Raw genomic sequence first — 27,116 nt, forward strand, 5'->3', positions numbered from 1 at the left:
GCGGTAGAAAATGGATGGATGGATGTTCATTAATGTGCATTGTATCATGTCACAAAGTTATAACAAATGGCAACTTACTATGAGGAGTTTTATAAACAAGCTTATTGGTGTGCTTAGTGGGACAGGTGAAAGTTAAGTTGGAGAAAATGCAGTTCTTTATAAATCATTTAATGTTTCTCTGCGGCCCGGTAGCAAATGCGTCACGGACCGGTACCGGTCCCCGGACCGGTGGTTGGGGACCACTGCATTAAGGTATATTGTCCCATGTCACAAAGGTGTAGCGAATACCGTATTTTTCGGACCATAGGGCGCACCGGATTATAAGGCGCATTAAAGGGGTCTTATTCAGATTTTTTTTCCTACATGTAAGACACTTCCTTGTGGTCTACATAACATGTAACGGTGGTTCTTCGGTCAAAAAGTTCAAAACCATCTTCAAGCTGCTTTCTGACCGTCTCTTCAGGATGCGTCGTTTGTGGGCGGTCTTATTTACCTGCCCCGACTTCGACAGCGTCTTCTCCCCGTGATCTTTGTTGTACCGGTAGTTTCTGGCGATTCCATAGTGAGTCTACTGACAGATATAAGTTAGAACTGTAAACTACTTTGTATTATAAATGGCAACAGTGGATGATGAATGCCCCACAGCAAGAGGATAGAGAAAAAGGAGCTTATTGAGTATGGTGCGTACTACAATGGCGGACATGCGCACATTTTCGGGACTCATGCAGATCCCAAATACACATCAGGAAGTACAAATAGGTAAAAAAAAAAGTTGGTTTTGCAGAACATTGCGAAACAAAACACCAGATAATGTCTCCTAATAGGTGCCATTTTGGTGTCCTTATTAGGGTTGTCCCGATCCGATATTTGGATCGGATCGGCCGCCGATATTTGCCAAAAAATGTGTATCGGCAAGGCTTGGGAAAATGCCGATCCAGATCCAGTTTAAAAAAAATTCCGGTCCGGATTGAAATAATACATTTAAATAATACATTCCACTTTTCTGCTGCTTCCTAATTTCCGTTCCGCATTTTCCAGCACACCTTCAACACATCCACACGTCTGTGTCCTAACCGTCCTATTCGGAAGCGGATGCCGGTTCATGGTTCCGAAAGGCGAGCGGAAGTTACCGGTAAAAATGTCAGCTGTGTGGGATTATTTTACCCTACAAAACGAAAAAGATAAAGAGGTGGAGTGCAAAACATGCCACAATAAAGTCAAGCGTGGTGGTAAAGTTGTAAGACATTTTATTACAACAAATCTGATCAAGCATTTAGCGAAATACCACTGTAAAGAATATGAAGAATTTCTAAAGAAAACTGACGAAAAGAAAAAGAAAGGTCGTACCCAACTAACTCTGACAGAAACGTTTGCGAAGCGTGACATACTGCCACTGAACAGTGCTAAAGCCCAGGGGATAACTCGAGTCATTGCCGAGGAAATAATTCTGGATGATGATCCGTTATCTCTCGTGAGTAAAGTGGGCTTTCAACTCACCGTACAACATGCTCAGCCGTCATTACATCCTTGAGAAAACAATCCCCCAGATTCACAAAGATGTTAGAGATTTCATTGCCAAACAAGTAGAGAGTACAAATGCTCTTAGTTTCACAACCGATATATGGAGCTGTGATCACCGTTCTTTATCATTATTAAATTTAACTGCACACTTACACTTGTTCAAGAGCAAGTATTGATGCTGAGTTATAGACATTTTATCTCACTCAGGTTGTTTGTGTGTTTTGCTTTTTCTAATAATGTTTACAGCATTATTTGCACTTTATACTGTTCACTTTTTTACTGTTCAATGATGCCATTTCTGTTTGTCATGTATAATTTTGTCTATTTTGTGTTTATCCTTGAATAAACAGGTCAGTTTCTTGTTACCAACCATTGTGTATTATTCAAACTCACCTTATTCAGCTGGCTAGTTGTTATCAAGAGTACTAAAACCCTTTTCAACATGAATCTGACAACTAAGTAGGCTAAAAAACTTTAAACTTTAATACATGCTCGGATAGGCCAGTATCGGTATCTGATCGGAAGTGCAAAAACCTGGATCGGGACATCCCTAGTCCTTATACACACACCATAATAATACCTGTATGTTGAAGCACCGACAATCCATCAAGTGCTGTGGCTTCGTAGCTTACCAAATTAGTACTAAAAACATTTTGACAGATTTTTGAGCGCTGTGTGTAATATTCTGTATTCTCAATGAAACATCAAAGTTTTGGTCTTGCTTGCTAGCGTCTTCTTGCAGTCCACACGTATCTCTTCTGTGTGAAGAAGCAAAAAAACGACAACATTCTTCTTGGGAACATTTTTCAACCTGAGGTAGTTCCAAAAAGAAGCTTCAGGAAGGAGGCGGCGGCCGACCTTACAGTAAAGCAGTTTGATTACACTTATCATTACACCATGTACCAAATAAAATTGCTTTGAGGTAGGTATGCATAACCAGAGTTAATACGTACATTAGGCGCACCACGTTATAAGGCTCACGGTCGATTCTTTTATTTTTGTATTTTAATTTTTTTTAATTCTTTTTTTTTTGTAAACATTCCCTGTCCAGCCAAATCATATTGTTGATGTATTTGCTGTACAGATTTACTTTACAAAAGAGAAGTGTGGGAAACTTCTCTTGTTGCCTTATTGTATTTAACTTTATTAAATGGATTAATATAATGTTTGGCGCTGGAGAGGATAGGAAGAAGGAAAAAAAAAGAAGACAGAGGGGGAAATTGCGGGGACAAGACGGGGATAAGTCAGAGACGACAACAACAAAAACAGAACAGCATCAGCAAATTCGATATGTACAAATATGATACAAAAAATAATCGCAAAGAAGCAGTTAATGGAAAAAAAAAAGTACCACTGATAGTCACACACACTAAGTGTGGTAAAATTACTCTCTGCATTTGACCCATTCCCTTGTTCCACCCCCTGGGAGGTGAAAGGAGCAGTGAGCAGCAGCGGTGGCCGCGTTCGGGAATCATTTTAATGATTTAACCCCCAATTCCAACCCTTGATGCTAAGTGCCAAGAAGGGAGGTAATGGGTCGCATTTTTATAGTCTTTGGTATGACTTGGCCGGGGTTTGAACTCACGACCCACCGATCTAGTAGGTAGTAATAACACAGAAATGACAATGAACATTATTGCACTACAAACCGAGCAATACAAGTACCAATAGAAATAACACTATTGATAATAAATAACGATAATTACTTCTATCAACTATACAATTGCTTCAAATGCAACAATACATACATTTAGTGAATAAATTACAAAAGAAACCAAGTAAATGGGGAGAAGAGAAAAGAGTGGACAATATTAACTGTATGGATTGTTATAGTAAAACTAGGTTAAGCTTTATCAGTGTGCCTTATTTACCCAGTTTCCCCCGGTGTGGGTACGTTATGTTTGAAATGTGATTATATGCATGAGTGTTTGTATGTGTATGTTCAGTATGTATGTTTGTACAGTGAATTTGTGTATGTGCGTGCGTGCATATGTACCTGTCCATTTTTTAGAAAATTAAAGTATTTTAAGTTTGCCTTATAGTCTGAAAAATATGGTGTAACAAATGGTGACTTCCTATCAGGAGTTTTATTAAACATCTATGAACAAGCTTATGGGCGTGTCTGGTGGGACAGGCCGAAGTTAAGTAGGCGAAAATGCAGTCGTTTATAAGTTATTTAATGTTTCTGCGTGGCTCGGTAGCAAAAGCGTTCGGGACCAGCACGGTCCCGAACCGGTGGTTGGGGACCACTGCCCTAGACTAAAGTATGACAATCTTTTGTCGGGTGTTTTAAGAGTGGTACTCTCTTGGTTAAACCCAGAATTATTTGACTTGACTTTTATCTCCAAGGCTGTGATTTATGTACTCAAAAGTACGCGTAGTAAGTCTATAAAAGTGTGCAAGTGTCACAGTCTAAGTCACATGAAAAGTTTACACAAATCAGGTGACATCCTGATAGTCTGGCAGTATTGTAAGCACACACACACGCGCACACACACACACATTGTGTGACCTTGTCAGACTCCATGTGAAGTGGCGCTGATGACATCACAAACATTATTTGATGCAGAGCGAGGTGCACATGCTGGATGTGAATCATTTAGTCGCTCGTTCTGCACGATTCGTCCCAGCTGTTAAGTCATTTCCAGCTGTCCTATGTCCCCTTTTCCCCTTCGCCACCCTCCCATCTCCATCTGCATCCTGCACACAGCAAATAAACGCTCTTAACAGACTGGAGTTTATAAACTTGTCTTCATCCATAGATCAACGACGACGACTCCACCTCGGACTATTCGGATGATGACGTCACAGGAAGGGGGCGGTCTGAACCGGAGACGAAGCCCATCCTGTCTGTCCGTAAGTTTTATGTTGATAAATGAAGCATCATCAGCTTAAACCAGGGGTGTCCAAAGTGCGGCCCGGTGGCCACTTACGGCCCACCGCACGTTTTAAAAAATACTGTTAAAAAAAAAAAGAAAAGTGGAATGAAAGAGCAAATGGGTGAAATGTAACAAGAAAATGTTTCAATTTAAAAAAACACAAAGCTGCCATGCAGGCTATTTTGTACAAAACTGTCATTGCTCCAAAAAAAAAAATAAAAAAATGGATTGATCTGAAGTTGATCTGGAGACTTAAGCTTGGAAGTAAAAATATTATATATTAATTATTTTTTAACACTTTTATGAGTGGATGCTTTTTGGATCCCAGAGACCTAAAGGCAGACTTTTTTTGAACAGTCATTGTTCAAAAAATAAGGAACCCCAAGCAATGTTATGAATTATGTACCTATTTAAATGGAAACTGCACAGTTTTTTGGAATTGTTCCTATGGTTCACAATCATTATGAAAGACATGGCGAGAGATGGATTTTTTTTTAATACATTCTAAATATTAAATTGACCTAAATAAAAGTCAGCAAACAGCGGAGCAAATGGGAGCTCCACTATTCAGTCCATAAAATCCAATAAATAACCATTCAAAAAGTGCCAACAATACTCAATTTACATTTCGTGCCTTGAATATTAACCAAGTATTAGTGATGTTATTATTATAAACACTTATGCAGGCAAACTATTTGTACCGGTGCCGTGATCACTTCCTGTGTGCGGATGTTGACATCAAGTGGTAAGGTGCTCCTCGCTTCCCTTCTCCCTGCAAGTTTATTCTAGATAATAAATCATCCCTCTCACCGGAAAAATAGATGGCTGAAAAAATAATCCGACAAGTTGGTACTTTGACAGCCGTTTAGGACCTGGGACTGGCGAGGACGACACAAAAAGCACTTGTTCCGCGCCCCCAGACCGCCCAGCCCCTTTCTTCGGGAAGATTATGAGACATTTTCACCTACATGGGAATACATGAAAATCCTAGCAGTCGGCACCCTAATGAAAGCAGACATTGTACAGTAAGTGATGTTTTCATGAAGTCTGCATTGAGCAGAAATCAGTGATGAAGAAAAAAAGCGAATGTAGTGATGCCTTTTTAAAATTAATGCACTGCGTATGCTTAAAATGATCAAAATACGTAAATATTAAATGTTATTATATAAATGTGCCCATTACTACATTACATATATGCTTACATCATGTGTGTATAAAACCCTAATTGAGGTATTTTGACGTTTTTTTAAGGATTTTTAGGCACAATTGCACAGCTCTCATAGGCTCCATTGTTAGCAGAATTTTGATAAAATGTGTTTAATATTTAGAATGCATAAAAAAAAAATCCATCCATTGTCATGTCTTTCATAATGATTGTGAACGATAGGCAAAATTCCTAAAAAGTTCTGTTCCCCTTTAAGGCTCCAATTGCTTCACATCAAATATTCAATTTGAGGAAATTATTTGGGGAAAATTGTCCACATTTTGTTCTTTGCAAAAATAGGGCACAAAGCATTAAAGGAAAATGTTACGTTAACGGATAGATCTGAAGTTAATCTCAATCAATCACTGTTTATTTATATAGCCCTAAATCACAAGTGTCTCAAAGGGCTACCGGTAATCTATAGATATTTAAGTGTTGAAAGTAAAAAAATAGATAAATAATATTAATGACATATATTTATAATTTTAATGACTGAGACCCTTTTGGGTCCCCAAGACCTTAATGTTCACCAAAATTGAGGGAAGCCCTAATAGTTACTATATATCTTTATTGGTTTTGAAAATGAAAAAGTATCAAAATGGCCCCTGCATGCTTTGATACAGTGTGCGGCCCTCCGTTGAAAAAGTTTGGAGTTTAACTAGAGTTCTGCTGACATGGCACCTTTCTGTTTTTCCAGAGCGGTCAGGAGGTCACGGGGACCATTTTGACATTGCAGAGCGCGTGGAGATGGGTCAGATGGCTTCCCTGTTCTTCAACAAAGGTAAACGTTCGCGCCTGCCGTATCACGCCATTCACCTTCCTTTTTAGAGGAGCAGTCTAGGAAGGAAGGTTCTACCTGTCCACTGTCTTCACAAAGGAAGAGGCCGTAATTATTAAAGGAGGATGAGCCTCTGGTCATAATTACCTGTGGGAGACCTCATCGAGGCTGATAATTTCTACACTGCGTGTGTGTGCGTGTGTGTGTGTGTGTGTGTGTGTGTGGGTGCAAGCTGTACTGCTGGCAAAGACGTTGAGGCTGCTCTTTCCTACCTGAGTGATTAAGGAGCTAATGAGCCCTCTGCCAAATGTAGACGGGGAGCTGTGTGCCCCTCATCAGCAACATGGTGGCAGCCTTGTCCTTCTCTTGACTCCTCCCCCCTCCTCGTCTGTCCGCCTGCATCGCGCTAAGCTCCTTTTCAAGCGCACGTCTGCGACTCGATGGTCTGTCGCGGCGCTCGTCATTGTCGCACAAAAGAGGGAACAGCTAAAGGTCAGACTGTGGCGGTCAGCGCCCGCACCTCACGTGGCCAGCAGGTGGAGCTCCTGGTGCACAGGCGGCCATGTTAGCGCCCTGGTTTGCACTCAGCCTCTCGTCCGTCACTACGCCAAGTCCTCACGTGTGAGCCGCCATGATGGTGTACAGGTGACAGGCTGAGGTTCTGATGGCGTTGTTAGGCTTCATGATGAAAGGACAAATAATTTGGCCAGCCACCATTCAATACAGAAAGTTCTTGTCTCACATTTTAGTTGGATTTGTGAAATCAATGACATTATATGGCGCTTTTTCTCTAGAAACTCAAAGCGCTGTACAAAGTGAAACCCATTATCTACATTTAAAGCTACATTCAAACCAGTGTGGGTGGCACTGGGAGCAAGGTTAAAGTGTCTTGCCCAAGGACACAACGGCAGTAACTTGGATGGCGGAAGCTGAAATCGAACATGGAACCCTCAAGTTGCTGGAATGGCTGCTCTACTAACTGAGCAACGTTGCTCAGTTGAACAGTTAATTATGAACAGGAGACATATAGCGTTCATTTATACTGTTTAATAAATGTCATTGTATCTGGGTCATATAGTTTTCGGCCCTAAAAGTAGCAGTTTTGCACATTAAAAGTCATCTTCTTTTCACCACAGCGCCATCTGCTGCAAGCTGACTGTAACGACCAAAAATGAAAATGAAATTATTCTTTTAAATGGATCCCTACCAATATTTATGACATCTCCTTGGCCCATGCCAAACCTCTGCCAAGTTAATAGTTTGTACAACATCCTGCTAACTAACAAACCTTTAAAGGGAACTGTACTGTTTTGGAATTTTGCTTATCATTCACAATCCTTATGTAAAATATGAACACATACATTTCCCCTTTTTTTTTTTATGCCGTAAGTCGTAAAATACGGAATTTACGAGGTGGCTAACAATGCAGCTAATGGGAGTGCACTATTGCGTCCATAAAACACTCGTTTTTCAGCCAATTTTTTTATAATAACCTCCGGGTGGATTATTAACTATTCGTCTAAATGGGAATATGTAAACATCCCATCAGTCGGCATCCCATTGAGAGCAGACATTGTGCCGTAAGTGAATGTCTTACTCTATTCATAGTAGGCCAGGGCGATATGGCCTAAAAATAAAATCCTAAATTTTTTTCATAAAGTTTGATTTACGATTTTTTACGATTTTTTTCTTTACTTTAAAACTTTTTTTAATACAAATGACAGATGATTCAAAAAACTTTAAATTGTATTTAATCAAAAACTAATAGCTTGAAATCACACTGTTTACACTGCATCTCACTCTTGGCAAAATTCAAATTTGTATACTGATGTTCTTTTTAGACCAGATATGAATTTTACTTTTTTAATGGAATCATTTTCAAAAATTAAATTAAGAGCTTCCTTTTGGAACCAACACTTCTGCTTGAATAGAATACCTTTTGTTAACAAAAATGTAGCAATGCAAATCTCCAACATCGAGGTCAATATAGTGCAAACTTCTGTCTTGAATAACATACTTCTGTAAATAAAAATGCAGTATTATACATTGTATAATACTGTAAGAATAATGAAGTAAAACAAATCTACTTACATATTTCAGTAAGTAGATCAAATAAACGCAGCCTTTTTCATTCACATGTGTGCAGAGCGGCGGCTTTAGTGATATTAGACTTAGATAAACTTTATTGATCCACAAGGGAAATGGTTCCACACAGTAGCTCAGTTACAAAGGATGGAAAGGCTAAGGATGGAAAGGATAATGCACACAAGGACACAAAAGAGGACGAAAACAAAAGGTATAAAGTAGACTAAAATGTAGCAATATAAAATATAACCTGTAATATTTACATACATATCGCTATATGCATTGTGCTTCTTTCTTATCATATACATGACATCATCATACATACCTGGTGTAAATGATTCCACCATAGTAAGGTAATTTTTAGCCTGTAGTTTTTTTGTCGCTGGTCTTGTTCAAATCGTAAAGAATTGTATTTCCCGCCCTCGGCTGGAGGCTTCGGTTTCAGATGCTGGAATAAGTTAGTCGTGCAAATGCCTTTTTGGAAACGAACTTTGCACCGTGCAGTCGTTTGTTCCACGCCTGTTGCCGCAAAACCAAAATACTGACAACTAGGGATGTCCGATAATATCGGGCTGCCGATATTATCGGCCGATAAATGCTTTAATATGTAATATCGGAAGGTATCTGTTTCGGTATCGGTTTTTAAAAGTAAAATGTATGACGTTTTTAAACACCGCTGTGTACACGGACGTAGGGAGAGGTACAGAGAGACAATAAACCTTTAAGGCACTTCATTTACGTGCATGCCATCCCAGTCACATAATATCTACGGCTTTACTCATTACGAATTGATGCAAGACATACTTGTTCAACAGCTATACAGGTCACACTGAGGGTGGCCGTATAAACAACTTTAAAACTGTTACAAATATGCGCCACACTGTGAACCCACACCAAACACATTTCGGGAGAACATCCGCACCGTAACACAACATAAACACAACCGAACAAATACCCAGAATCCGTTGTAGTACGAACTCTTCCGGGACGCTACAATATACCCCCCCCCTTCCCCCCCACCTCAACCCCGCCCACCTCTCTCAGGGAGAGCATGTCCCAAATTCCAAGCTGCTGTTTGGATAGATAGATAGATAGATAGATAGTACTTTATTGATTCCTTCAGGAGAGTTCCCTCAGGAAAATTTAAATTCCAGCAGCAGAGTACAGAATTGAGATTGAATTTGAAAAGTAAAAAGTAAATAATGGGGGTATAAATGGAAACAGAATAGAAAAATATTACAATAAAAATAAAAAGCAACAATGAGTAAAACAAGAATATAACAAGAGAAACTAGGCAGTAGTGACCATGTTATGAAAAAGCATTGCACTGTTATTGTTTGGAGGCATGTTAAAAAAAAAAGAATGCACTTTGTGACTTCAATAATAAGTATGGCAGTGCCAAGTTGGCATTTTTTTCCATAACTTGAGTTGATTTATTTTGGAAAACCTTGTTACATTGTTTAATGCATCCAGCGGGGCATCAGAACAAAATTAGGCATAATAATGTGTTAATTCCACGACTGTATATATCGGTATCGGTAATTAAGAGTTGGAGAATATCGGAATATTGGATATCGGTAAAAAGCCATTATCGGTCATCTCTACTGACAACCCTTTTTTTTCTTGGGAACGAACGTCTCGCTTTCGTTAGCATTAGCCGTGTTTTGCTATGTGTGCTGCTAAGGAAGTAATGGGATGGCGCAAGCTACGGAAGCGTGTGATGGGTAAAAAGTGCCAGAGCAAGAGGAGAAAAAATTATTTTTAATTTTAAAAACGTCTGCATCAAAAAACTTGACTATCGATAAAATCGACATATTGCCTCTGCCTAATTCATAGTTTGTATTTCTTGTTAAGCACTTTGCAATACTGCTACATGATGCTTAATGGTTCACTAAAGCTGGATCTGTTTATCACTCAGCTTCCAAAACTTTTAAATCATCCTCCTTATATTCAGGATCAAAAATATAAGTTTCTGGATCATCATTTGTCCCAAAGGAGTCTTTGTTGTTGAAGGGAAAAGCGAACGTTGTGATGCGTTATGAATGTTACTACATTACATATATACTTACAGTGTGTATATAAAACCTTGATGGAGGTGTTTTGATGATTTTTAGAGTGCTTTATAGGCGGAAAAGGGTGAATCCAATTGACTCCATTGTTGGATGACTCTTGCTAGTGTTTACTTACAAGTTAGAATGCATTAAAAAAAACATGTGTTCTTGTCTTACAGTACATAAGGATTGTGAATGATAGGCTAAATTCCAAAAAAAGTGCAGTTCCACTTAAACAACATAAACGTCTGCCTGCCATTTTATCCTTGTAGAGGTGGGTAAAGTAGCCATAAATTGTGCTCAAGTAAGAGTACTGTTACTTGAGAGTATTGTAATATGACTCAAGTAAAAGTTGAAAAGTAGTCATCAAAATAATTTATTAAGTAAATATTCAGTGTAAAACTACTCAAGTACTGAGTAACTTCTGATTTATTTAATAGTCATTTGTGCGAGCGTAAAACATGTAGTACAAAAGATGCACATTTTACAGTCACTTGTGATGTTATAACTGGGCTAATGTTAGCATGTACGAGCTAAAGCATAAACATCTATAATTTCCTGCAACATGTTTGTCTCGTTGGAAGTGGAATTATTTTAGGCTTAAATGTGAAAATTTCTACTGACACACATGATATAAAGGTAAGTAAACATTGATTAGAGTTGTGCTGCCTCTCGTTGCACGCCGTACTTGAATACAAATAATCACTTTTTACAGTGTGTAGTTCGAGTGCGGTCATGTGACTGCCAGACTCTGTTTGATTGGTGAAATGGAGTCAAAGGTCACTAGTGCTTACGTTGGATTGGTTAAGCAGAGTCATGTGACAGTGCCCACCTGAAGAAATGTCTCTAACAAGCAAAAACAATAAGTCTCTGCAAGCAGTAACCAATAGATTAATTTAGAAGTAAAAGTAGCCTTTCGTTTTCACAAAAATATTCAAATAAAGCAAAAAGTATATTACAATAAAACTGCTGTGACAAAGAAGATGTATCCATAAAGTTACTTCAGTAAATGTAACCGAGTAAATATTGTGCATTACTACTGGGATGAAGGTAATTAGTTCACCCTGGTCAACCTCCGTGTGCACAGCTGACAAAGATCAGCATAAAAACACATTTAATCAAACGGAACCAAAATCATTCCAACAGTCAAGATTGTGTTGTCCCACTCAAGAGATGTGTGGATTTATTCCAAAGCGACTCTTGCAAAAGTCTAAATTGCAAAGGATTATGGGTGTGTGGAGACAGATGTTAGCGTCTGATAGTCACTTCTTCTTCTTTTTGGGAAGCGGCGGCTCTAAAATCACCAAAAAGACACGAGCAGTGTTGTCCTTGCATCCTTGCAACGATTGTCCTCATGTTGATCCTAATGATATTATATATTTATTATCATGGCACCTTGGAACACTCAATGCCTCTTCAAATATGAAACACTTATCAGTTTGGGAAATGAGCCAAAAGTGTTACTGAACAAAAATATAAATGCTTAAACACTTTTGTTTTTGCTCCCATTTGTCATGAGTTGAACTCAAAGATGAAAAACTTTTACCATAAACACAAAATACCTATTCCTCTCAAATATTGTTCACAAACCTGTGTTAGTGAGCATTTCTTCTTTTCCAAGATAATCCATCCCACCTTACAGATGTGGCATATCAATATGCTGATTAAACAGTATGATTATTGCACAGGTGTGTCTTAGGCTGCCCACAATAAAAGGCCATGGGCGGTGCCCCCACCTGGCTGTAAATGGGACATATCCTGTTTGTATTTGCTAATAACAAATATGTTTTGAAGTGGTCAAAAATCGTAGCTTGTGGGATTTGGGGAATTATTGATGTACATAGAGGGAAATTACCGTACAATACGATAATTATCTACGTATGGCAATACTGAATTTCTGTACTGATACAGAGCCAGACTCTAGTCCAACAAGCCCAAAATTTCCCGCAAATGAACATGATCTAACAAAATCGAAGAAGGAACATAGCAACCATCATAGCAATGATTATTTTTTAATGAATAATCGAAAAGAAGAAAAGTCTGTGGGGGGGGGAATTGAAACATTGTGAACAATGACTATAGTTGAGGTGAGTATGTTCTCAACAAAGTAGCCCTAATGTTTTTCTAGCTTCTTGATCAGCTACTTTAGGGGCCACGTCACAATTGACGAAGCGATGACTATGGAGTTGTCGACTTTCCCCACAAACGTGAAGAGTTTTCGTTGTAAATATTGAACAAGTTCAATTCTTAGGGGTGTCTGCCTCGACCTGTTTAGGAGCTCATCATTGGGACAAATTGACTCTTAACACACCTCAGACCTCAAGACAATCTTATTGGGCGTTTGATGTCTTTGGTCAGGAGGGGGAACATCCCGATGGTCTTTGTGTGTACCTCGCTTTATATATCTAGTGTTCTATTTACATATCTAATGTTCTATTTACATCAGGAGTGTCCAAACGTTTTCTAGCGAGGGCCGCATAAATGAAAAAAATTGGGGATACGAAGTCCACGTTGATACATTTTGTACATTAAAGATATGAAAAGCTATACAATATAGGTCAATCAATAAACTATCCGAGCACAACATCCATATCTTAGCTTTGTTTTATCGCTAACGAATCCTATTTGTGTAATTGTGCTCTAAATTAAGCATTTTCAAACATAAGAATTGCCTTAAAAAACTAAAAATATAAATTCTACAGTAGTATTGGCCAGTAGTATAGGGGCGGTATAGCTCGGTTGGTAGAGTGGCCGTGCCAGCAACTTGAGGGTTGCAGGTTTGATCCTCGCTTCCGCCATCCTAGTCACTGCCATTGTGTCCTTAGGCAAGACACTTTACCCACCTGCTCCCGGTGCCACCCACACTGGTTTAAATGTAACTTAGATATTGGGTTTCACTATGTAAAAGCGCTTTGAGTCACTAGAGAAAAGCGCTATATAAATATAATTCACTTCACTTCATTAGTATCTAGGGATGATGTTTGATAAGAAATTATCAAGTTCGAGCCCATTATCGAATCCTCTTATCGAATCCAGATTGGTTGTTGTATATGGAAAAAAACACTATTTGGTTTAACAAAAGGCTTCACGGTGGCAGAGGGGTTAGTGCATCTGCCTCACAATACGAAGGTCCTGAGTACGGTAGTCATGGGTTCAATCTAGGGCTGCAGCTAAGGATTATTTTTCTATCGATTAATCTATAGATTATTTTTTTGATTAATCGGTTAATCTATAGATTATTTTTTCGATTAATCTATGGATTATTTTTCCTTTTACCGATTATTTTTTTTATTTAAAATTAAGATGAAAAAAATAAATTTAGGCCAGTTTTTTCAAAAGGCATGGCTTTTATTTCCAAAACAAAAAAGTATGGCCACTCAGTCAACATTGAAAACATGGCAAAACATTCTGTAACACTGTAAACATTTGTGCCAATCTAAATATTCTGGAGCACTGTAAACATTAAGTATTGCTTTTAAAATGTGCAAAATAAACATCCAGTCCAACACAGTACACTATAACCAATTCTACTCATTCCAGTGAGTGACTAACAGTTGTAATGAAGAAAGGTTAGCATGTCTACATGCTCTGGGGTGAGGCTGGTTCTTTTCTTGTTTACAATATTCCCAGCAGCTGAAAATAGGCGCTCAGAAGGGGTCGATGTGGCTGGAACTGAGAGGTAAGACCGAGCCAGCATTGCCAGATTTGGAAACCTTGCCTGATGTTCTTTCCACCATTTTAATGGGTTTTCATCCTTGGAAATGGGGGATTCTCCAAAATAAGACACTAACTCGTTTCTGACCATTTCAGCATCATTACTGTCATTGTTGTCTTCCTCATTGTTGCTGAGTTCATCTGAATCTGAGCCAAGAAGTGTGTCTAGTAAAGATACAGGCCACCTGTCAGCATCTGGTCTTTCCACTTGCATTGCTGTGCCCTGTTGAGCGTGTGTCTCCTTTTCCCTTCTTTTCTCCTCCAGAACTATTGCATGCAGCTTGTATTGAACTTTTAAACACTCATCTGCAGTCAGGAATTTCAGCTTCCTGAATCGTGGGTCAAGTGCAGCTGCTAATATGCACACATTTGGTCCATCATCTTTGAATGTGGTCTCGGCTTCCCACCTGGATGTTATCTCACGTGCAGCAGTGACCTGAAAACACTTGATTGATGCATTTTCAAAAGCAGTTTGTGTAGCCTTCCGAAGCCCTTTGACCAGCAGAGGGACAGCGGAAACTGTTACATAAGATTCTCCACTCAGGTACACAGTTGCACATTCAAAAGGTTTCAGAACTTGTTCAAGTTCTTCAAGCAAGCTCCACTGGTCAGCCTTAAGATCCAGAAAATGCTTCCCTCTTTGAGTGACCTCCGGATCTGACAGAGTTGCTGTTATTGGCCACCTCTGCTCAAGCAGGCGACTAATCATGTAAAAGGAACTGTTCCATCTCACAGACACATCTTGTATGAGGCTGTGGTCTGGAGAACCCATTTGTTTTTGCTTAACCTTTAGTTTTGTACTGGATAAGCTCACTTTTTCTGAAGTGCTCGACCAAACTTCTTGCTGCTCCTAAAGCTCTGCTGATGTGGTTGTCCTTTAGAGCATGGTTAACTACAAGCTGTAGAGTATGGCCAACACATCTGAGGGATGAAACACCATGTCTTTCCTCAAGAACTCTTAAAGCTGCAACATTTGCAGCATTGTCATGTACAATGACTTGTACTAGTTTTATGTTTATTTCAAACTTATTGACAACATCCTCAATCCAAGAGGCAATGTTTTCTGCAGTGTGCTTTTCATTGAGGGGCATTGTTGTCAAGTTAATTGAGGTAAGCTCCCACTCATCATTAACAAAGTGAATGGTGACACCAAGGTAAGCTTCAGTGGCCATACTTGTCCATGCATCAGTTGTGAGTGTCAGTTTTCCTTTCACATTTTTCAGGATTGCTTTGACTTCATTCATTTTCTTTGTGTATTTTTGCTCCATAAGCTTAGTGAAGTGGGTTCTTGATGGTAGTGTGTAGCCAGAGTGAAACCGTTTGATCATTTTTTGAAACCCTTCCCCTTCTACCATATTTAATGGCCTCATGTCTATGACCATCATTTCCAGGACACCATCAGTCAGGTCAGCGGCCACTTGGGGTGTGCATTCAGTCCCATGCCTCTTTGGAAAAAAATCCTGGACACTGCTTTGTCGTTTGCTGCAACATAAGAGACAACAATTAATTTTCATTTTAAATATACCCAAATACAGCTTACTTTAATACAAAAGGTTAATTAAACTACACACATTATCTTGTTAAATTGGTTTAATAACACAACAATGATAGTATGATTAAAGTGAAGTTAATTGTTCGTTTGTACATAGTATATGTAACTGTTAATGTTGTAAAAGGTATTTGCACAACTTATTAACGTTAGCGTTAAAGATAGTATATGTAACTGTTAATGTTGTAAAAGGTATTTGCACAACTTATTAACGTTAGCGTTAAAGATAGTATATGTAACTGTTAATGTTGTAAAAGGTATTTGTACAACTTATTAACGTTAGCGTTAAAGAGGAGCGCGTCTTTGTAAACACTGAACAGGCACGCCAAACGCGCCTCTCAGAGCGAAACGGTGCTTTAGTTTATGAATTTACAACGCAGATACAAATGACACATTCATGTTTTTTTGTAATGATGACAACGTATACTCACGCGGATGAACGCTGTCGGATGTTTTCTTTTTAGATGCTCGTTCATAGCCGTTGTGCTGCTGTGATACGCCATTTCCGCTTGACACAGTGTGCATAAAACAACATTATTAGGCCGTTTATTAAAATACTCCCACACTTTTGACGACTTTTGGCGTGTTTTTTTCCCCACGCTCGCATCGTTTGCTCTGCGCTCCGCCATGACAGTGGTGTGACGTAAATATGCGACGCGCCGACGCACAAAAATGACGTCGACGTATTTACGTAACCGATGACGTGGACTATGTCGACGCGTCGTTTCAGCCTTAGTTCAATCCCGGGCTCGGGATCTTTGTGTGGAGTTTGCATGTTCTCCCCGTGACTGCGTGGGTTCCCTCCGGGTACTCCGGCTTCCTCCCACTTCCAAAGACATGCACCTGGGGATAGGTTGATTGGCAACACTAAATTGGCCCTAGTGTGTGAATGTGAGTGTGAATGTTGTCTGTCTATCTGTGTTGGCCCTGTGATGAGGTGGCGACTTGTCCAGGGTGTACCCCGCTTTCCGCCCGATTGTAGCTGAGAGGCTCCAGCGCCCCCCGCGACCCCAAAGGGAATAAGCGGTAGGAAATGGATGGATGGATGGATGGTTTAACAAAAGCTCACTTTTATTTTATAAGAAAAAAAATAAAATAAAATAAATAAATATTGACTGTTACCCCCCTAATAAAATAAATAAATATTCACTGTTGTTACCCAAAGTATATTAAGTGGGATTTTTCAGAAAAACAAATATATACAGTAACACAAAAACAACCTGTCTCTGTGATCACTATAGGTGTATAAATAACAATATAGTGTTAAATAAAATCAGTCCCTTGGGCACAAAACTGAAAATAATACAGCTCTCCAAAAAGTGCACTTCTGCTGCTATTGGAACATACTATCTACACACAGGCAGACAGCTAACAAACAATCCAAGACGTCTAATAAAGTTCCACAGCAAATGAATCCATTTAGGCTCTTTATTGTTGTTGATCTTGCTTTGTCTTTTCCTATCTTTACTTTTGTCTTGCACTGGACTGTTATTATTATTATTTTTAAAACTGATATAAACACAATGACAAATGTATAAGCTATGTGATTCAATTATCCATCCATCCATCTTCTTCCGCTTATCCGAGGTCGGGTCGCGGGGGCAGCAACCTAAGCAGGGAAGCCCAGACTTCCCTCTCCCCAGCCACTTCGTCCAGCTCTTCCTGTGGAACCCCGAGGCGTTCCCAGGCCAGCCGGGAGACATAGTCTTCCCAACGTGTTCTGGGTCTTCCCCGCGGCCTCCTACCGGTCGGACGTGCCCTAAACACCTCCCTAGGGAGGCGTTCGGGTGGCATCCTGACCAGATGCCCGAACCACCTCATCTGGCTCCTCTCGATGTGGAGGAGCAGCGGCTTTACTTTGAGCTCCCCCCGGATGGCAGAGCTTCTCACCCTATCTCTAAGGGAGAGCCCCGCCACCCGGCGGAGGAAACTCATTTCGGCCGCTTGTACCCGTGATCTTGTCCTTTCGGTCATAACCCAAAGCTCATGACCATAGGTGAGGATGGGAACGTAGATCGACCGGTAAATTGAGAGCTTTGCCTTTCGGCTCAGCTCCTTCTTCACCACAACGGATCGATACAGCGTCCGCATTACTGAAGACGCCGCACCGATCCGCCTGTCGATCTCACGATCCACTCTTCCCTCACTCGTGAACAAGACTCCGAGGTACTTGAACTCCTCCACTTGGGGCAATATCTCCTCTCCAACCCGGAGATGGCACTCCACCCTTTTCCGGGCGAGAACCATGGACTCGGACTTGGAGGTGCTGATTCTCATCCCAGTCGCTTCACACTCGGCTGCGAACCGATCCAGTGAGAGCTGAAGATCCTGGCCAGATGAAGCCATCAGGACCACATCATCTGCAAAAAGCAGAGACCTAATCCTGCAGCCACCAAACCAGATCCCCTCAACGCCTTGACTGCGCCTAGAAATTCTGTCCATAAAAGTTATGAACAGAATCGGTGACAAAGGGCAGCCTTGGCGGAGTCCAACCCTCACTGGAAAAGTGTCCGACTTACTGCCGGCAATGCGAACCAAGCTCTGGCACCGAGCATACAGGGAGCGGACCGCCACAATCAGACAGTCCGTTACCCCATACTCTATGACCCCTGCTATGGGTGGTGAGCCCATTGGAGGGGGGACCCACGTTGCCTCTTCGGGCTGTGCCCGGCCGGGCCCCATGGGGACAGGCCCGGCCACCAGGCGCTCGCCATCGTGCCCCACCTCCGGGCCTGGCTCCAGAGGGGGGCCCCGGTGACCCGCGTCCGGGCGAGGGAAATCTGGGTCCTTTGTTTTTATCTTTCATGGAGGTCTTCGAGGGCCTCCGGGTCTCCGGGGGCTTCTATGCCCCCTGGTAGGGTCTCCCAAGACAAACTGGTCCTAGGTGAGAGACCAGACAAAGAGCAGCTCGAAGTGATTCAATTAACATACTGAAATTTAATACACAATATGTTAATATTAGCTTCAAACAAATATACAGTACTATCATCAAACAAATACTTCTGAGTGTTGAAACTATTTCGATGGTGAAAATACACGACTGGCAGCCATTTTAAGTCCTCAAAACATCCATTGAAACAGTGCACAAAAATCGTTTTTCAATAAACATCTTACTATCAAATGTAACCACTTTCCACCTTAATATTGAGTTACATAAACAAATTAAACAGTTTACTTACAGACTTATCTTTTCCAAGGCTTGTAAGAGCTAACACAACTTGTCTACTTCTCAATTGTCTCATGAACTTAACTGACGTCAACCCGGAAGTGCCCAAACTATTGACGCGTAGTATTTTCATATCGCCACAAGGTGTCAGTAAGAGTGTACAATCAAATGGGCATAACATTGCCCATTTAGGATTTGTTCCCAGGGATTTGAATAAAGAACCAACTCTTTTTCTTTACTATAGTGGCCTCGATAACGGGAACCGGTTCTCAAAAAGGGATTCGAGTCCATGGATTCGTTTCTTTTCTTATCAAACAATCTGTTTCGAACATCATCCCTACTAGTATCGTGGCCACTGATTGGCTCAGCCTCAGGAAGTCTTTACTAACATGAGCATGCTAATTGCTTAGACAATTTTGCACCTTGGATTCTTATAACTTGCTTGACACATACTAACATTAGTGTGCTGCCTCTTTTAGGCCAATTTTGCAGCTGAACGCCTCAGACTTGTATAATTTAATTGATACATGCTAAATGTTAACATGCTAATGTTATCATGCTAGCATGCTAACATCAACATGCTATTTTTTTTTGTGCTATTTTTGCAGCCAAACACCTCAGAGTCATAAGACTTTACTTGACACATGCTAACTATTGCATGCTAACATTTTTGCCAGTTTTACAGCCGAACACCCCAGAGTTGAATAACTTTGTACTTTACACATTCTGATATAGCATTTAAGTTCGGGTAGTGCATTTAATCACCGTGCATATTTTTTTTTTTTTTCCAATGTTCTAACCCAGGATGTTTTTATTTTGTCTTTAAAATATGTTACGGGCCAATTAAAAAAAAAATATATAGCTGGCGGCCGCACTTTGGACACCCCTGATTTACATATCTGTGTTAAGCGTTCTATTTACCTATCTGAGGTGCTATAAATGTTTTATTGAGCTGTTTAATATGCTATAAATGTTGTATTTACATGTCTAACGTTGCATTTACCTGTCTAATGTGCTATAAATGTTGCAAATTATAGGTCTAATGTGCTATAAATGTTGCAAATTAGAGGGTCTAATGTGCTATAAATGTTGCAAATTAGAGGGTCTAATGTGTTATAAATGTTGCAAATTATAGGTCTAGTGTGCTATAAATGTTGCAAATTATAGGTCTAATGTGCTATAAAATTGCATTCATAAGTCTAATTATGCTATAAATGTTGCATTCATAGGTCTAATGTGCTGTAAATGTTGCATTCTTAGGTCTAATGTGCTATAAATGTTGCAAATTATAGGTCTAATGTGCTATAAATGTTGCATTTATAGGTCTAATGTGCTATAAATGTTTAAATGGGAACATTTATAGCACATTGTGCTATAAATGTTGCATTCATAGGTTTAATGTGCTATAAATGTTGCATTTATAGGTCTAATGTGATATAAATGTTGCATTTATAGGTCTAATGTGATATAAATGTTGCATTTATAGGTCTGTGATATAAATGTTGCATTTATAGGTCTAATGTGATATACATGTTGTATTTATAGGTCTAATGTGCTATAAATGTTGTATTTATAGGTCTAATGTGCTATAAATGTTGCAAATTATAGGTCTAATGTGCTATAAATGTTGCACTTGCAGGTCTAATGTGCTGTAAATATTGTATTTACATGTCTAATGTGCTGTAAATGTTGTATAAACCTGTCTGTTCCATTTACATGTCTAATCTGCTATAAATGTTGTATTTACATGTCGAGCCAGTGAGCTGCGTCCTGCATATGTTTGTGTGTTTACAAGGTGGCACCTCTCTGCTTTGTCCTATTTGCTTATTTTTAGGGACAAAGTGTCTGTGTCGTTGCCTCCTCAGGGCTCGGCTCCATTTAGACTCAATTTGTGACGCTCTGAATCATCCGTTCATCAAACTTTCCCTCTGATATTTCCCCAGCAGACAGATTTGAATGTAAGCGCAGCAAGGTTAATGAGGTGGAAGTCTCTCCAGCGCCTCAGATGAGTCATTTATTTGTGACCAAGCACCTTCAGTATTTTATTTATTTTTCATTCTAATGTTAGCTTATTGTCATATACCAGTGGTTCTCAATTATTTTCTCTCATGCCCCTTTAGGGGACATCATTTTTGGATCTCCCAAAGGATCCCACTCTCTTCGAAAAGTACCATTGGGTACACAATTTTAACGAGAACCACAACAAAAAACAATCTTATAAGCCTCGTGCTCACCTGGATGCGGTAATACATCCGCCCCCCGGTGATGAGAACTTAATTAAAATGTAGCTTCGCTGCTGGGTGGCTGTAATGGCGGCTGTCATTCACCGGCATCCTGCTGATGGACGATGACGACACCTCTCGCTCCTCCGCCCAGACACATTTTGCAGAACGAGCGCCTGTGGATCATGATAATTGGGAAATATTAGTTAACATAGCGACGATGGCTATCATCGCCACGCTCATGCTGAGCTCATTCACCTCGTCTGTGTTGATACATGGACTCAAATTATCACTCTTTTAGCTAAAAAAAACCCCTAATCTACAGGCCACACGCAGTCCACTGGTTCACCTTGGATTTGTTTCGATTTAGAAAACCGTAATTCCCATAGGAAACAAAGTAAAGCCCCGCTTTTTTGCGGTGTCGGCGTTTGCTTCTGATAACTTTATACCACAGGTGTCAAACTCAAGGCCTGGAGGCCAGATCTGGCCCACCACATCATTTTATGTGGAAATAAAACTACTTAATCTCTTCTTACTCAATGTATTTATTGTTTTTGTTTTGACAGAAAAAAATACATGCATGCAATTGCATATATTTCTATTCAACATGTAGTATTGTAAAAAACTATATTATCCTTTTTGTTTCTTAAACCAAAAATATTCAAATATCTGATTGACTTGGGTATGAATCTGTAATACTTTTGTTCATGCTACTAATGTAGTGTTAGTTACATTTGTTTGAATTTGGGTTGGAAGGTAGTTAAAAATGTGTAATAATAATGAACTATTAGTTTTGGTTTCATGTTAGCATTTAAGCTACCAAGCTGGCGCCAGTCAGTTCGTGAGTTTATGAAAGTGCAGTTATCACGTTTTTTTCATCGCTTTGATTTAAAACGGTTATACTAACCGTCAAATAAACTTAAACCATAACAATTAGGAGTTTTACCACGGGTATCAATATTACCGTTTTTATCGTTACAGTTTTAAATATCAAAAATATTTTTTTATGGCTAGTAATGGGTGCAGCCTTTAGTAACTACTGTAATATGTTCCAATGTTAAACCAAAACACTTTGATGCTCGTTTAACGCAGCTGTCTTTGGCAAGATGTTAATTACTGTATATGCGCTATTCTGCCAACACATGCACACACACAGAAGTCCCTTTGATGCCCTCACAAACAATCAGAAACCACAAAAAATCCTTAACTTTTAACAACCATATTGCTACAACAGTAAACATTTAACAAAGTAAAATCCACTTCACTGACAAGAAAAGGGACGTCAATTATGAAGACTGTTTAAACTCCGAGCTTTTGTATAACTTCAAAGGTGCGTTTTGTACGTCAGCTTTACTTACTCCCTTTTCATTACATTCGTAGTTAACATCTTATGTTATATTTAACTGCACAAAGTGTGGTTTTGTGCTCATTAACTTGATGAATGCTTGTTTACGCGCTGCTATCGTTCCCACCGTTTGATTCCCTAACACAGTCTTTGATGGAAGAAGCAGTGGAGTTGTATATCTGCCACTTTTTATTCCCCTTCAGTGGACCTGCCTTGACTTTCCTTGGCAGTAATCAATTAGCCGCTAACTGCTGACCCCCCGCCCGGTCGTGAGCCCCCGGAGGGTGATGGATGAGCGGGTCACAGCGATGATCAGTTGGCTGTTTGAAGCCGGGCGGCAAGGAAAACTTTTGTGTGTTAATTATTGTATTTAATTACTGCTGTTTAATATTTTGCAGCAGTAACACTGAGGGATGAGTGCGCATGTTAAAACAGGCGAGCACACGCTGGCCATGTTTGTCTGCCAACAACATTTCCTGATGAGGTGTTTGCTCAGCTGATGGAGTCCTATTAAACCTTTTATTGATCCTTCCAATGTTGTCTTTCAGTGGGCGTGAACATGTTCTACATCTGCATCATTGTGTACCTGTACGGAGACCTGGCCATCTACGCCGCAGCTGTCCCTATCTCGTTGATGGAGGTGGCATGGTGAGAAAGCGCTTTATCGCGTATTCTCTTTTATTAAGGAATAAAACTTGCATATGAAATTATTTTTATGGCTCGACCCTCCGCCCCCCATTACCTCCGCGTTTGCAATTCGCGCTCTGGCAGAACAACCAGGTTGGCTGATGTGTTTGCGGCGAGTGAGACAATAAGCTGACACCGCCGACCCCCTGCTGCTGCTCCCGGGAATCTCGGACGTGTCCACTGGCTTCCAGACCTGTTTTTATTACGCGACGTTTGGCCAGGCTGGGATGCGAATATGTTTTATTATCAACTTACACAGGTGGCCCTCGAAAGCTGCAAAAGCACATTGTGTTGTTTTAGTGGCAGGATGGGAGCCTGCAACAATGGTACCTCTTCATACTTGCAAAAGACAGGCTGCAGTAAAGTTGTTCAATCAATCAATGTTTATTTATACAGCCCTAAATCACAAGTGTCTCAAAGGGCTGCACAAGCCACAACGACATCCTCGGTACAAAGCCCACATAAGGGCAAGGAAAAACTCACCCCAGTGGGACGTCGATGTGAATGACTATGAGAAACCTTGGAGAGGACCGCATATGTGGGTAACCCCCCCCCCTCTAGGGGAGACCGAAAGCAATGGATGTCGAGTGGGTCTGACATAATATTGTGCGAGTCCAGTCCATAGTGGATCCAACATAATAGTAAGAGTCCAGTCCATAGTGGGGCCAGCAGGACACCATCCCGAGCGGAGACGGGTCAGCAGCGCGGAGATGTTCCCAGCCGATGCACAGGCGAGCGGTCCACCCCGGGTCCCGACTCTGGACAGCCAGCACTTCATCCATGGCCACCGGACCTGTGCCCTGTTTTAGTGACACTCTTAATGTGTGACTCAAAGGAGAGAGTTGGGTCGAAAATAATACCCAGATTCTTTACTGATTCGCCTTGTGTAATTGTTTGGTTGTCAAATGTTAAGGTGGTATTATTAAATAAATGTCGGTGTTTAGCAGGACCGATAATCAGCATTTCCTTTTTCTTGGCGTTGAGTTGCAAGAAGTTAGCGGACATCCATTGTTTAATTTCATTAAGACACGCCTCCAGCTGACTACAATCCGGCGTGTTGGTCAGCTTTAGGGGCATGTAGAGTTGGGTGTCATCAGCATAACAATGAAAGCTAACACCGTATTTGCGTATGATGTCGCCTAGCGGCAGCATGTAAATTCTAAAAAGTGCAGGGCCAGGAACCGAACCCTGAGGAACTCCGCACGTTACCTTAACATAGTCCGAGGTCACATTATTATGGGAGACGCATTGCATCCTGTCAGTAAGATAAGAGTTAAACCATGACAAAGCTAAGTCTGACATACCAATACGTGTTTTGATACGCTCTAATAAAATATTATGATCGACGGTATCGAAAGCAGCGCTAAGATCAAGAAGCAGCAACATAGATGACGCATCAGAATCCATCGTTAGCAGTAGATCATTAGTCATTTTTGCGAGGGCTGTCTCCGTAGAGTGATTTGCCCTGAAACCGGATTGAAAAGGTTCACAGAGATTGTTAGACACTAAGTGTTCATTTAGCTGCTGTGCGACAATTTTTTCGAGGATTTTCGAAATAAAGGGAAGGTGGGACACCGGTCGGTAGTTTACCATGAGGTCAGGATCAAGGTTAGGTCTTTTGAGCAGAGGATGAATAACCGCTTTCTTGAATGCTAGGGGAACAGTGCCAGAGGAAAGTGATAAGTTTATAATATTTAGCACTGATGGACCTAATAATACAAAAAGCTCCTTGATAAGTTTCCCAGGAAGTGGGTCAAGTAAACATGTTGTTTGTTTTATCCCACTTACACGCCGTAATAGTTCCTCTAATGTTATTTCATCAAAAAGAGAGAGACTATTTTGTATTGCAGTATCAGTCGTAGATACAGTTGTATCTGTGTTAATAGAACCCAGTTGTAGCTGGGATGCGTTGTCTTTAATCTCCTTTCTAATGAGTTCAATTTTCTTATTAAAGAAATTCATAAAGTCATCTGCCAAGTGGGTGGAGCTATTGGGAGGAGTCCCTTGTTGGGTTAGCGATGCTACTGTACTAAACAAAAATTTAGGGTTGTTTTTGTTGAGGCGGATGAGATTTGAGTAATATTTAGCTTTAGCTAAGGTAAGCATGCGTTTATACGATATTAAACTATCACTCCATGCTTGATGGAAAACCTCTAGCTTGGTCGCGCGCCATTTGCGTTCCAACTTTCTACATGATAATTTATGAGCTCTGGTTTCTTCTGTAAACCATGGGGTGCGCCTTTTAGGGGCCCTTTTTTGTTTTAGCGGTGCTATACTATCAATGGTTTTGCGCAGGGCATTGTCAAAGTTGTTAGTAAGGTTATCAATAGAGCCGACATAATTTGGGAATGGTGCCATTACCGAAGGCAGTAGGTCAGCAAGAGTCATCGTTGTGGCAGCATTAATGTTGCGGCTGCTATAGCAGTTATTATTATTATTAGTTTGTTGACAATGAGTCAGAACTTCGAATTTTATAAGGTAATGATCGAACATTACTTTAGTATACGGGAGTACCATAACTTTGGAGGTGGTGACACCCCTGACCAGCACTAGATCTATCGTATTACGGTTGCGATGCGTAGGTTCATTTATTATTTGTGTAAGACCACAGCTATCAATTATAGTCTGGAGCGCCACGCACTGAGGGTCCGATGGGGTATTCATATGGATATTAAAGTCCCCCATTATGATTATATTGTCTGCGTGCGTCACTAGATCAGCAACGAACTCTGAGAATTATTTGATAAAGTCCGAGTAGGGCCCTGGGGGGCGGTAGATAACAGCCATATCGAGAGGCAGCGGTGCGACAGACCTCATAGTAAGCACCTCAAACGATTTGTATTTATTATTTAGGTTAGGGGTAAGGTTAAAGTTTTCATTGTATATTAGTGCGACCCCCCCACCCCTTTTAAGGGGACGGGCAATATGCGCATTCGTATAGTTAGGAGGAGATGCCTCATTTAGCGCAAAAAAATCATCTGGTTTGAGCCAGGTTTCGCTAAGACCAATGACGTTAAGATTGTTGTCTCTAATGACCTCATTAACTAATAACGTTTTGGGAGACAATGATCTTATGTTTAAAAAGCCCATATTATAAGTATTGGGCTGTTTTGACGAGTTTTTGTTTAAAATATCCGTAGTAGCAATATTAATAATGTTGCGTTTATTATACGTAGTGCACTTTAAATAGTTTCGACCATATCTAGGAATTGATACGACGGGAATTTTCAGATTGTTTGCTTGAAGCTGCGATCGACTGAACGCATCATGATTTGCCACCTCAGTAGAATGCATATCTACCCCGGACACATTCACAACAGAAAACACATTATGTGAGTTGTGTGTTTTCTAAGAAAATTGCTATGCGTACAGGAATTATCCAGCCTGGTGCTGGATAGTTCTAGCTTAACTGACTCCTCACCCGGACTAGCAGGCTCTGTAATTGCCTGTGACCGGGCTTGCTCTAGTGTAGTTAGTCAAATGTGACTTAAACAGTAGTCTATGTTTTTAGACAGGATGATGGCGCCTTCCTGGTTAGGGTGAAGGCCGTCTCTCATCAGCAAGCCTGGTTTGCCCCAGAAAGAGGGCCAATTATCAATAAACGTTAGTCCCTGTTGTCTACAGAAGCTAGCCAGCCACTTGTTAAGCGAGACTAATCTGCTATATCTCTCATCATTGCCTCTCGCAGGCAGGGGGCCAGAGACAATTACTCGATGCCTGGACATCTTTCTAGCGAGATCACAAGTCCTGGCTATGTTTCTCTTTGTAATCTCTGACTGTCTCATTCTAGTGTCATTGGAGCCAACGTGTACAACTATATTCGCATAACTAGTGGTGCGATTAGCCTGTCGTACGTGTTTACTAGGCCTGTTGCGAGTTAGCTCCCTAAGATTAGCCTCAATGTCAGGTGCTCTG

At 40.5% G+C, this 27,116-nt stretch overlaps 1 protein-coding gene across 1 annotated transcript in view; it reads left to right on the forward strand.

The window, feature by feature from the left end:
- The window catches only part of tmem104 (transmembrane protein 104), a 106,498-nt gene that overhangs the window by 18,394 nt on the left and 60,988 nt on the right, over positions 1-27,116 (forward strand). The window contains exons 5-7 of the mRNA XM_061981446.1: positions 4,284-4,377; positions 6,302-6,385; positions 23,063-23,162. Coding sequence (XP_061837430.1) covers positions 4,284-4,377; positions 6,302-6,385; positions 23,063-23,162 — 278 coding nt within the window. The remainder of the gene's footprint in view (positions 1-4,283; positions 4,378-6,301; positions 6,386-23,062; positions 23,163-27,116) is intronic.

This window comes from Nerophis lumbriciformis, linkage group LG24 (assembly GCF_033978685.3).
Source record: "Nerophis lumbriciformis linkage group LG24, RoL_Nlum_v2.1, whole genome shotgun sequence".
Lineage (NCBI taxonomy): Eukaryota > Metazoa > Chordata > Actinopteri > Syngnathiformes > Syngnathidae > Nerophis > Nerophis lumbriciformis.